The following is a 13,723-nucleotide window of genomic DNA, read 5'->3' as shown; positions in this document are numbered from 1 at the left end:
AATACATTATATGCTTATTTTGTAATGATATTAATTTCTACCTTTTTATTTTGTAATGATATTAATGATATATCTAAGTCACCCTGAAGATCGAGTTGACCTGTAAAGTAGTTCTGTGTGCCAGTATTTAAATTTAATTCAGGCTAAGGGAAAAATGTTTAAATTCGTTATATCTGAATAATTTTAGACCACAAACTAAGTGTAAAAGGCTCTTATACACTCACATACTTCATATCATTTACAATACTAAACAACACATAATTACGAACTAGCTAAATTATATTATCGTACCAATATACCATGGAAACCAATTAAAAAAATTATTATTAAGGCTCGAGAATGAGTAAGTAAAACTACTAGAGCTTGATATAATGATTGAAGTTAGGCATTAGATAAACTATTAAGAAGGATTAAGTAGTAAGGATAAAGTAGTCCAAGTGTTGGGCATGGTCTAAAAATGGTTGCTACGAAGTAAAATCTGCCTATTTGCTGGGAATGTCACTTGCTCTGGATGATTTTGAACATTTCTGGGTTGAGGTTTGGAAAGCTAAGACAACTCTAAAGGTGCGACAATTTTTATGGAGATGTTTCTCTAACTCACTGCCAACCTGTATATTTTGGCGCACAGACATCTCATTGAAGACCCTCTCTGTCCCTGCTGCAGTTCGGCAAATGAAACAGCAATTCATGCTGTGATTTGTGTCCTACTGCTCATCAACTGTGGCTGAAAAGTGGTTGTAAGGAAGCTCTTAATTTTGCTGCTGCTGATTCCTTTAGAGAAATTCTGCTTTGTTGGGCTAAAAATTTGCAGGAAGATGTTTATCAGAAGAGCTTGTTCCTCACTTGGTTTATTTGGCTCCGCCGCAACAAATGGGTCTTTGAGAATGTGTGGGATGCTGATGAGGCTCTCCTCCTTCGACATAGCAGGTTGGTGGTTGATTTTGGTGAGTATACCGAAAAGATTTATGGGGGTACAACCCCCCTAATGAGCCTGCTGGTAGAACAGTGTGGCTGCCTCCTCCCCTTGGTACTGTGAAGATTAATGTTGATGCTACAATATCTGAGGAAGGCTGGGTGGGGCTTGGCGTCATAGCTAGAGACAGCAGGGGTCAAGTCATGTTCTCGGCAGTCAGCAGGGCTAGAGCTTGATGGGAGCCTTTGGTTGCAGAAAGTAAGGCTGCACTTTTCGTTCTAAAGAAGGCGAGGGATCTAGGCTACAATGATGATATTTTAGAGGCTGATTCTTTGCAGCTAGTTTCTAAAATTAAGAAGAACTCTTTCTCCTTCGCAGCGGTGGATGGCATTTTGGAAGACATAATTGCTGTTAGTTCGAATTTGACTTCCATTTTTTGTCCCATGTAAAGCGTGAGGGCAATTTCGTTGCTCATCACCTAGCTAGGTTAGTACCGTATGGTCGTGATCAATTGTGGGAATATCTTGTACCACATGAGGTTTCTCCGTATGTACTTTTGGACAATCTTTCATTGAATTAATGCACTAACCGTTTTCTTCAAAAAAAAAAGTAGTCCAAGTGCAACTGTCCATTTCAAATCTAAATAAAAACAAAAGAGTTACAGTAAACTTACTAAACCCTCTATTGAATATAAAATAAATTTAAGAAAGCCAAAAATTGAACCTTCATCTTCAAGAGAAAACTCTTAAAAAATTACAAAACCCTATTTGCTATGGAAGAAAACCGCGATGAATTAAACATATTATAAATGTTATCTAACATTGTAACATATGGGTTGCTTTTGATATTGAAGGAGAAGAAAGTATGGAGTGTGATTGTATTTCCATAGAAAACGATTCATATCAAGAATCATTTTGAAAGGACCGGGAAAAATTCCTTGGTCATAGTGTATCATGGGCATGTTCGACAACCAGCTTTAAAATACTTCGTAAATTATTAATGTGACATGAGATGTCTAAAATGGACCGAATTGGAAAGTGTTACTTACGACAAAGGTAATATAAGATCAGATATACTCTTATACATGGATATATGTCCATGATGCGGTGTCGAAACGCACACAAATTAATAATAATTACCCTAAGACTACTAACTTGTAATTAGCGGAAGTAGGGGTCGATCCCACGAAGAATGTGCTTGTAAATAACTAAGGATAACAAAGACTCAAAACAGTAAAAGAATGATTGGGGGGTGTTTAAGGATAAAGATAAACTAACAACTAGGAACTTAAACTAATAAGAACAAGAACAGATAAGGAACTTGAGATACTCAGCAACTACATATAGAAATCCACTATGCAAATGTATAATCACGGACTTATTACTTAACCCTTTAGAATAGCTTGACTTATGGAACAAGTTCCTGTGTTTTCCCTTAGTAATGGTTAGATCCCGTATGACTTTCACTAACCCTAACCAACAGATAACCCCTATACTACGAGCAAGGAATTTAACCTGATGACAGCATTAAGAACTAGGAAAACATTAGGCCAAGACAACCACAACACTCTGGAACTTACGTGATTTGGCCTCGATCAAGAATTACTTTTCAATTAATAGAGTGGAACGTCCTCCTCTACAATTGTTTGCTACTCGATTAATGTTCCCAAGCAATTACGGACTTAGTAGTATTAATTAGCAAAAGAAATCAGACCCAAACAAATAGTTGTACACCTACTCATAAGAAATCATCATTCGTATGAACAAAACAATAATTCAAGAATACTCTAAAGCATTAATCATTAAAACCAACAATACTTGTCTCAAATACTTAATACATGGCTTCAAACTAATAGTTACTGAGCATAACAAGCTAAGGACTCATAATACAAAGATAAGAAAAGAAAACGAAACAAGAACCCATCAAGTTTCTCAGATTCGGATCTGAGTTCCTCTCAGGCAACTCCGAATTCCTTCGCTGCAATGTATCACGAAGAGTGACCAACGACTCCTAACCCTAGAAGGGTTTTGGAGTGAAGCCTCCCTCCTCTCTCGTCTCTTCTTCAGTGTCTAGCTCCCTCTTTCTCTATAATGTCATGGCTTTAAATAGGCTAAGAGATAATTGGGAATCTTTCAAAGATAAGGAAAGTAATTAGATAAAATTGTGAAAATATATCTCTTCCATATCTTAACCAATTGATAAGATCTTCTTTTAAATAAAATATATCTTTTCCAACAGCTGTAGATCTTTTAAATTATTCCCCAAGACTTTCTGTAAACAATAAAGCTCGTTTAAATCTTGATCATCAAGTAATACATCATTAACATTTACATGAGGGCAAAAGTGCCAGCTTTGTCATTTGCAACATGCATTGGTTTAACACCTTTACAATTATTTTCTATTAACACACTTTTCAGGCTTCAGCCCCAGAATAGTCAAAGAATGTTGTAAAGAAGAAGATAACCATGTGGCTGTACGATCAATTGCTATTGTCTCTGAATCACAGCTAACCTATATGAGCGTGTCTCTTTCATATGTTCACTTGTATAAATTTGATATTTGATCTCTATATCTATCTGCAACTACATCTCTTCGTATCTTTAAGGTTGGGGTCAGTAGACTGTTCTCGATCTGCAATACAATAAAGGAAGTAAAAAGGCATTGAACATGACCGTATTACCAATATTATTGTTCTATGATGCTAAAATTCACATACCGTGAAGGGCTCATCCACAATTAGAATTGGACCAACTTGAAATGAGCATTCTGAAGTCCTGTAACGTGGAAGATAATTGCTAAGAACAAGAATGAAAAGAGGGTCATAGGTTAAATGTACGATTACGAAACTGACCATTTCCTCAGCTCCTCCCGTAAAAGGCTAGTTAACCTTTCTTTCCCTAGTTCACTAGCATCCGCATCAATAAGAGACAATTTCTTTGCTGCCTGTAAAACCTCTTCTTTGTTCGGAACAATAATAGCTCCAAGGCGTCGCTGATCCTAAAATGGAAACCAGCTATAGAATTTAGTAAACCAAAACCAGCAAAGAACAGCAGAAAAGGGATAGTGGCCTCAGCAAATGTAGAGAAAGGCCAACCTGGCCAACGACAACAATTTGTTCAATTAGACTACTTCTCATGGCAGTTTCTTCAATCTCTGAAGGCTCAACATTTTCACCTAATCAACATAAATGTCATCATTAAATACAGATAGAAGCTTACGAATACATGTAGACTTGGGCACATGAAGATCAGTTACCAGGGAGAATCTGATGGAAGGAACTTTTTAATAGCATTAAGAAATAATCAATTACAAGCAAAACAAAAGTTGAGTTCTGGACATCGTAAGTGGCAAATGGATCAGAGAGGTGGAACTAGATACTAAAGGGAACATATCTTTTCATCACATTGTTCTTGCACTCATTTCACTGTGACAGCTCAAACTGAAGTATAAGCATCTTTCAGGTATGCAATAACATTTTAGTCAAGTGAATCATGCTGGTCATACAACGTAAAGTAATGCAGATTACATGAAAGTGAAAATTGTGGACTTAAGTCACCTGTTGAGAGAACTATAGTGTCTTTAGCTCGTCCTTCAAGAACAATAACACCTCCACAAAGCCGACTTCTCCCTGATGAATGAGAAGGTGCTATCCAGCCTAAATCCCCAGTGGTCAGCCAGCCATCATCATCCAAAACTTGCCTCGTAGCAGATGGATTCTGCAAAGACATCATAAAAAGATCAGCCAAATCCCCATATGTGCTGTGATCAATTTATAATGCTGAACTTATAGGAGCAGTAGCAATGAGTAACAGAGGGAATACATCAAACAACATGCTGGATTTTCATTGGACTTAATGCCCCTATATAAGAATATAGCATTGTCTAGAAGAAGGTATCATAATAATACAATATAAAGACGCATCTTAAAATTTTCCATGCCTACACATAGGTCTAATTTTAAGACAAACAGCTTGTTCTGTTTCCTACTTGACAGACTTGGAAATAATAATACTAGTAATAAAATAGTATAAATACAACTCCTGACATCTGAGAAATATAGCATGAATGTACTTTGTAATATGCTATTGAATTAGTGATTCAGCTGATGCAACTCAGGATAAAGGTACATACAAGTACAATATAGAAATCAGCACTTTCACTCTTTTACAATCATAGATGAACTTTTGACCTGCCTAAGAAGAAGCACCTGAAAAAGGTTTGCAAAAAACTAAAGTCTTTCCCCCACTTACACCATACTTCTCTTTTGAGAGGAAAAATGAAACTGTCAAACAGATGTGATATCATATTACTTTTATCAAATTAAATTTGAAAACCACACTTCACTAATAGTAAAAGTATGTAACACAATTTATACCTTGAAATAGCCTTTCATCACTTGCGGCCCCCTTACTTTGACAATGCCTTTTGAACCAGGAGATAACACTTCATTAGTATCAGCATCTACAACTTTAATTTCTGTATGCTTAAGTGGATGACCAACTGATCCTAATACCTTCAAAAGTAAAACAAACCCAAGAGAATACACAAGTAAGATGTATCAAATGTGGAATTACTGCAAGGGAGATAATAAAAGTAAAGTTAATGAAGAGAGAATACAAATTGAGCTACAAACATTATAGGCCGGTCTTCTAGCAGCGACCACAGGAGAAGCTTCAGTCAGACCATACCCATTCTGCACTATGATTCCGATTGCCTGCAAAATGTAGCAGAGTAAGTCTTGGATACAGGTATATAACAGCATATAATCCGGGATCTACAAAGCTATAAACAGCGAGTATGTTACCTCAAAGAACTTGTCAACATACATAGGTAAACTACCACCCCCACTAATGCCCGCCTGCACAGTTCAAAGAATCAAAAAAAAATTCGCCTCAGAACTTCATTTGCAAAGTACACTACTTGAAATATTTTTCTAAAACAGAAGAAATCAAATCCATCTAAAAGCAGCTGTTTTGGCCTATTACTTGCGTGTGTCAATTGAAGTTTTCTGAGAATGATTTGAAATGATGAATGCTTCAGCATGTCATAAGATGGAGGAAAAAAAAAAAAAAAAAAAGCACTACGGAGTACACTACTCAAGGTTTAACAACCAAAGAAAAATAATGAAACCAGAGCACATAAAAAAAAAAAAAACCAATAGAAGAGAAGCAGAAGAGAAAAATACCTTTGATATCCCAATAGCAGATTTGATTTTACGATACAATAGTATCTTAGCCAAATTATGAATTGGCCACAAAACTGTTGCAGCCACTCTTGCCCACAGCCAGTCAACAAATGCAGTAAGGAAAGACTGTTGCTTCTTAGTTAGATATTTTCCCTACATCAAAAGGTTTCAAAAATCAATGTATAATTAACTGTTACTAACACAGAACTGAAAATTTTAATTGATTAATAAAACTTTTCAGTTGTAAGTTTCAAACTCTTAAGATCATTATTTAAGATCGGGCTATATGCCTATATGCATATTAATGCTATTTAGTTTCTTAGTCCAGCAAATAGGCCCTGTTTCATTGCTAATGTATGATCTAATGGTTGATGCGGACTATGAAAATCAAGTGATGATCTAATGGTTGATGCCTATATGCATATTAATGCTATTTAGTTTCTTAGTCCAGAAAATAGGCCCTGTTTCATTGCTAATGTATGATCTAATAGTTGATGCGGAATATGAAAATCAAGTGATGCCCCTGTAAATATGATTACATGCACAGCTGCACAAGATATAAAAATAAGGTATAAGACAGCAGCAAATGCTCAAATTACAAACCTCATAAATCCTCTTAAGCTCCATGTATATCAAACTAATCTTTATGAGTGCACGAGCAATGATTTTACGAACAACAGAGTTTGCAGAAATCTGCTTCTGAATCGCACTGCAAGAAGATTGCAAGGATTTGAAGGATACGCAGAGAGAACCCTAGATATAGTATTGCAAATAATAAATAAAATAGATAGGCAAAACAGCTTATTCAGCAGAAAAAAATATAGATTAAAAGTCAATCTTTAGATCATATTGCCAAAGATTTTTAAAAGATTACAAAACTCCACTAGCAACCTTAAGTGCACCGGGCACTGTGAATTTTTTTTTTACTTGCCATTTGATAGCACAGATGGAATGCTCAGGAAAGCTCTAATTATAAATAATATTATCATTTGAAGGACTTAAATCATTGTACAAGCTTTCAACATCTCTCTATGTCTATTATTTGGCAGACCAAGGAGCAAAATCTGTTGAAAGCAGCTCTAAAATTTTTAGATTAGCAACTAATAGAATAATCTCTATTTTCTTTAGAAAAATTAAAGTGGACAGAATGTCAACTTATTTACCAAACTATCCAATGTAATTAGAAACATGGCTAAAATAGCAGCCAGATACAAGATTTACACTGCAGAAGGATTTTATGCCACACAAGCTCAGAACAGAGTCATATGCGGTATGCGCCAGAAATAGAAGCTACAGAATCCATATAATCACAAAGTTGCCATATGGTGTGATAATGGTATTTTTTTGCATGCATGTCAAAAGCAGCTCAATCAACATGAAAAATCGGTATTCTGTAAGATAACTAACCTGTAGAGTGTTTCATACACTAATGGAACAGAAATCAAGTACTCAGGTTGATATTTTTTCAAATCGTCCTGTTGTCACAAGAAGAACAAAAGGTTCACAGTGGAAAGGAAAGGAATACTTCGAATATGTTACATTATAACCAAACTGGCAGAGCAAGTCAAAATAAGATATAATCCAATTGTATACCTTCAAATTTTTCACAGTTGTGTACATTTGTTCTCCCCCACGTGAGAAGATGAAATACTCTGCTGCCCGTTCATAAGCATGCCAGGGAGGCAGCATGCTCAAAAATTTATCTCCAGCTTGAACAGGTGCAATATCCCACAAACTCTTGATCTAAAATAATAGGTAAAACCATTGTAAATCTCTCAATGGTCAGTATGACCATAGGTTTTTCTTTAATTTTGGGGTGGTGTGTGTGTGTGTGTGTGTGTGTGGGGGGGGGGGGGGGGGGGGGGGGTCGTTGATATACGCATAAATGCAGCTACTCTTAAGGTGAGGTTTGTGAAGGTCAAGTTATACACAATCTATTCTTAAAAGCCTAAACAGTAGAGACTAGTAACAAAGCAATACATAACATAAAATCATAATAAAATAACAACATAAAACTATTGTCTGATGATGCATTCACCTGAATATGCAAGCCAACTTTTAATTACTTAATGTGACTGGTTATAACTCCGGATACAACCCTTTAAATTAGTCTGGTTTGGATATAGGTGTACCATATTAACCAAAGCAGACATGCAATGGCAAGATCTAAACCAATATTGTTGTCACTTGTTAAGCAACAATTTCAGATAAAACTAGTTAGGTAATTAACATCGCACAGAATAATTCCAATTTTTACAACATGCTTCGTACATATTAACAAATATAAACATATAGCATCAAGTGGAGTAGAAAGCAATTGTTGGAACTTGAAGACCAAGTGCAATTTGTATAGCAGATTCAAAGTGCCAGAATCTGACCTCCCATGAGGAGAAAACAAAAGAACGGAGGGGAATTTGAGAGAAGGGGGGCAGGGACTATACCTGATGCAGAAGATTCCGGTGTGTAATCATTACACCCTTTGGGTTGCCCGTGGTACCGCTAGTATACATCAGTGTGGCAACGTCATTGGAGCATATGGGCTTATAAGTGAATAGTTTCCCTGAAATCATTTGAATCATGAATCTTGCTTGCTGGTCATTCACCAAAATAGACATTGAAATTTGCAGTATGCCAGGTGCAAATTTGAACTAATAATATAATGCTAAGAAGATTCATTCCGATATGTATACAGAGTCAAATAAATTGTTTGAAATCCTCTACGTCCCTTTCATAGTTTCATTTGGACTGTGTCTAGAACACTTGCACAAACAGAAGAGGAAGAGGGAAACAAGCACAGAAGCAAGGAATCTGAACATTCTAATGAGACAAAGCTGCTATGAAAGATAAGGAAAAGACCAATTATGGCAGAAGATAAGAAGCATAAATCAAGTTATCATTGAGAGCTGCCATCAACAAAGTTCTCATTTTAATGCTAGGGATGCTCCTCTAAGAGGATGGGACTTCATTCTGAGATATTGATTATGGAACTAGGTGCACATAATAAAAGAAGCACAGCATCACTTTGAATTTGTTTGTTGAATAATTTCTTAGGATAGAGACACAGAATGTTAAATCCTCCTTCTTTTAACAAATGTCAACAAATAAAAATTAACAGAACCCAATTTGCTTTAGCAACCTGGATTTTAAGCACCAACATTTTTAGCAGAGGTTTTAATTCAACAATTTGTTGCTCTAATTAGACTTGGACAAAACATAAATTCAATTATTAGTATAGATCGAATTGATAGTTCCAAAGAGAACAAGCACATAACAAGAAATCTTCCGGTCACAACCCCCCTCCCCCCTTTTTCCCTCATTCTTATGCAAAAGTATTTTATGAGTATATGAGAGAATCCCGCCTTACTAGCATCATAAGAATCAGCCAGATGTTTCCGACTTTCTTTTCCCATTGCTATGATCTCATTATAGTCGTAAACTAAAAGTCTATCAAACTCTCCAACATTCAAGTCTGCTTTCTCTCCCCAAAGCAAAATCACAAATTTCGTTGTTGCCCCGGCAACGAACAAGTCCGCCATTCTATCAAACAACTGAGGATTATCCACAAGGAGTGCAACGCTGCAGAGAAACGTATAATTTATCAAGATATCACATTACCTAGGAAGAAATGCAGGAGTAAGAAAAGGAGAAACTTCATGGAGAGATAAATGGAGCATAAAACACTTTACACAAACTTTGCAAGAATCTGCTGGCAATTAAGCTACAACTCGTGAAAATTTTGTCTCAACCTACCCCTCCACAAAACAAACTGTTCAACCATCAACGGTATTCAATAGGAAGAGTTCAATGTGCTCCTAAATTCTCTACTAGTTTATACCCCCCATTAATTTGATATTTTGTACTGTGCACTTGTGCAGAGGAAATCTCAGGAACCTTTGAAGTCTAAAATCTTTATTCACAGAATGAAGGCAGAAGAGAGCTTTTAGATAATAATGTGAAAACCATGTAGACTAGAAGAAACTGAACCCCATAACTTTAATTTGGAAATTTGTTTCTTGTTAACCTTTCAGAATGTTTGTATATTTGCAACAGTTCTTCTGTGGATGACCTTGAGCCCCTCACAACATTGATAGCTCCTGTTGCCATAGTGCCTGCACCAAAGATGATAAAATATTCCGTGGGTAAGCAAGAGCAATTATTAACATGAGCATGTAAATAGTCCCATTATTTTATCAATCAGCAGAGGTAGGCATGAGGTATAGAAAAGAAAAAACAAGGAGGGGGGTGGGGATCATCACAACCACCCAAGATATCATGCAAAGACCATGGAATATTGGGATGGAGGGAGTAAAATCAGTAGATAGACTTGGAAATTTGAATCTTTTCTCCATAAGGTGGTAATTCAAATCCTTCTAAAGACCAAATTATGTTATCCATCTCATTTGAAGTATATATGAAATTAGAAATCCAGGGCTATCCTTGAAAGTATTTAGCCGCAGGATATCATGCAACTGTAAGTGTAAGCTATAAGAACAGAACACAAGCTGTAAACCAGAGACTCGGAAAAGAACAACAAGGGGCGAGGACAACATACCTTGGTCAGCAATTAACCACCGACATGAATTATCAGCAAAAAGGGCAACCTTTTCATCTGGCTTTACACCGACAACTCTTAAGCCTTCAGAGAAATCTAAAATCTCTTGCTCAAGCTGTGATAAGGACAAACAAACCAATAAGAGTTAAACAATACAAGAAGAGCAAAGCCTCTAACCAAGACCTCAGAAGTTCGAATACACTAAAAAACCTACCCCCCCCCCCCCCCCCTACAAATCACAACACTAGTTGACTTCATTCTTGTCACATAAATTTTCCAACACAACATAGAAGAATTCACAAGTATGACTGTCTAATTGTAGTATGATAAATTTGTGGATGAAAAGAGAATTTAATTTTTAAAAAAAAAAAAAAAAATATATCGTTAAAAAGAGTATAAATGTATACAGGTAAGAATTTACCTGCTTATAAGTCAACTCTAAAGGAGGTTCATGGTATGGATCTACCAATGCGATACGATCACCATACTTTTCTGCAGCTGTTCTCCAAATATCAGGAACTGCTTTCCAGTCGCTAGAGCCCAACAATACCTTATTGTATAATATCTCATGTTCTAGTAAAGGTGCACACCTCCTATTTTGCAACTCCTCTGTCTGTGACAGAAATTTTTAGAACCAAATGTGTCAGCAGCTTCTCATGCAAGTGACAGCAAGATGTCTGCCTGTCAGTAGCAGAAAATCACTGATCTTAAAATGTCTGCTCAAATTTTATTTATTAACTAACATATCGAGGGCTAATGGTTTTAAATTAGACATCCCTCATGAAAGAAAACTATCCTGAAACCACCAAATCACTTCTGTAAAGTTATATGGCATGGAAGAATATAGACCCTTCCAGTTGAAAAGGAAGAAAAAGTCCAATCTAACCTAGGCAACTGATGAGGATGAAGGGCACCTAAGTAGGAAGAGGGTCAAACAAATGACCAAATGTTTTGTTATAGCCCTCAACTTCTTCATTCCAAACCAACAACAACAAGATGCAAGCAATTATCCTTTATACTAGTAGCCAATAACATGAAGAGAAACTTTTCTATGCCCCCCACCCCTGGATAAAATAAATAACAAAAATAAATAAAAAAATACTAGTCCGTAAATTGAACATCACTATTGCGAAGGGCAATTTAAAGGAAATTTTTATAGATCACCATCATCTATCTATCCCTATTACAGGTAAGCCAAGCAATAAAAATCACAACGACGATCTCAGGATACGAGCCTAAAAAGCTATGCAATTCCAATATAGAGAAAACATCTGTCACATTACACACCCACCTGTCACATTACACTAATGTGACCTACTTAAATTCACTATTTAAGACTTTGATCATCAAAGGAATCCTTCAAATCACTTATTGTTACTCTTGCATACTAACTTTCCAAGTTCACACTCCATTATTAATCAATCATCAAAGCTTGCAAGGACCTTATTGGAGCTCAAGTGATAGAGTTCACAACTTATCGGCGAATAAGCTCAACCCACCGTACTACAACCTCCTTTAGAATACCCAAATTGCCAACTCCCAAGAACAAAAAGGCAACCACTCCCTGTTGCTAGACAAACCCGAATACTAGATACGTGTGATTTTGTCAAAAATTCCCAACTTAATACCATTTTGAGAAATGTATTTAATGGTTATACGGTAAAAGAACACCAAGAATCAAATCATCTGAACAGAATTCTAATAGAGCCTAATTTCTTTACCAAGCAACTAAAAAAATTCCATATCAAAATAACCAGCAAAAAACATGATAAATCAAATCAAAATTCCAAGAACACCAATAACTATTAACTAAAACTATCAAACACAACCAAATTCTTTGCTATAATTTACGAAATTATGAAAAATTTAATATACCTGAGCAGTGTGACAGCAAACACAACCAAGGGTACGGCGAAACGACCCATTTTGTGTCCAAGAACGAAGAGTAAAATTGTTGAACACCCATTTGGAATTACAAGGAAAGAAATTAAGGGCAATTTTACGATGATTAAAAGAGTTTAAAATCAACCCAGAATTCAACGAGATGTTGGTCATGTTACAGGTAGTATACGCCATTTAAATTGCAGATGATTATGATGATGTAATTGGTGGGTTTGTCACAAATTTTACAAGCAATTTGAAGAGAGAGAAAGAGATTATTAGTAGTGAAAGAAAGAAGGTAAAAGAGTGTGAAGATTTTGTTACGCCTAATATAATGGGAAGAGTGATGATGGTGGGAAAGAAGAGGACAAAGGAGACTTTGACGATGGGAGTGCAACTGCTGACTGACTATTTCTTGAAAATTTCAAGATAAATTGTGTAAGAACATGCTGGACAATTTGAGTATTCTACAAATATGTCCTATCGGATCGGAACCTGTGTTGTACGTGATGTCTCAATTAAGAAAATGAAATCTCAATTTAAAGATTGAAAGTATAATAATCCTTATCACCGCACCATCTAATCAAGCTTAGCTTGGTGTAAATGTTTTTGTTCTTTACTTATGATATTTCGTAAACATTGTGTGTTATGTATTATGTGTTATGTTCATCAAATTAGTTGTCCTAATGATCAATGGTTGTGAAATTAGAAGTAGATAAAACAGAGTTAATTAAAGTAAAAGGTCAAATTAATCGTTTAGTGAATACGTTTGGCACATAGTTCACACTCTAACGATTGAAATAGTAAACTTAATATCGATAATGGTAATTCCTAGGTTAATTTAGTAACTTTTGATATTTAAGTGTAATCAACATGCTTTTATCCGAACTAAGGATTATATTTTCTCAAATACAATTTCACGACAATGTCATTTTTAGTCTAGTTCATACACTTGCAACTTCCAAATAATATTCATTGATGTTTGGTTATATGTAGGGTACTTATGTAACCTTTTACTTTTTTTTTTTTTTTTTTTTTTTTTTAAGAAAACCTTTTACCTTTGTATGCGTTGGTGAGTATAATATTGTTACTTCAATTGTCATAATGTGCAAAGAAAAGCCTCAAAAGGAATTTAGGTCTTAGGATCCATTGTGGGCCTATCAAATACTTGTAGCTTACAAAATTTGTCATC

The 13,723-nt window shown here is 35.7% G+C and overlaps 1 protein-coding gene across 1 annotated transcript; it reads right to left on the bottom strand.

The window, feature by feature from the left end:
* Nucleotides 1-3,100: 3,100 nt before the first annotated feature.
* Nucleotides 3,101-12,848, bottom strand: LOC145583369 (putative acyl-activating enzyme 16, chloroplastic). Its single transcript, XM_081640606.1, has 18 exons — nucleotides 12,526-12,848; nucleotides 11,072-11,263; nucleotides 10,651-10,765; nucleotides 10,120-10,207; nucleotides 9,463-9,674; nucleotides 8,540-8,658; nucleotides 7,692-7,841; nucleotides 7,506-7,573; nucleotides 6,702-6,807; nucleotides 6,099-6,251; nucleotides 5,718-5,771; nucleotides 5,547-5,627; nucleotides 5,289-5,426; nucleotides 4,470-4,629; nucleotides 4,008-4,087; nucleotides 3,765-3,910; nucleotides 3,630-3,687; nucleotides 3,101-3,544 (listed from the first exon to the last, which is right to left on the bottom strand). Exons 1-18 carry the CDS (start codon nucleotides 12,724-12,726, stop codon nucleotides 3,452-3,454), a joined length of 2,214 nt encoding a protein of 737 aa, XP_081496732.1. The 5' UTR covers nucleotides 12,727-12,848; the 3' UTR covers nucleotides 3,101-3,451.
* Between the last annotated feature and the right edge of the window lie 875 nt (nucleotides 12,849-13,723).

This window comes from Chenopodium album, chromosome 15 (assembly GCF_948465745.1).
Source record: "Chenopodium album chromosome 15, dcCheAlbu1.1, whole genome shotgun sequence".
Lineage (NCBI taxonomy): Eukaryota > Viridiplantae > Streptophyta > Magnoliopsida > Caryophyllales > Amaranthaceae > Chenopodium > Chenopodium album.
Note: the sequence above shows the minus strand (reverse complement) of the source record. Positions and strands in the feature narration are given on the sequence as shown.

Bases quoted from the DNA above. Each gene is read 5' to 3' on its own strand.
- LOC145583369 (XM_081640606.1), bottom strand. From the start codon at position 12,726: ATGGCGTATACTACCTGTAACATGACCAACATCTCGTTGAATTCTGGG. The intron at 8,659-9,462 runs GTAAGGCGGGAT...AAATGATTTCAG, and splicing joins GGCTGATTCTTATGATGCTA to GGAAACTATTCACTTATAAG. The intron at 6,808-7,505 runs GTTAGTTATCTT...ATCTTCTTGCAG, and splicing joins GTGTATGAAACACTCTACAG to TGCGATTCAGAAGCAGATTT.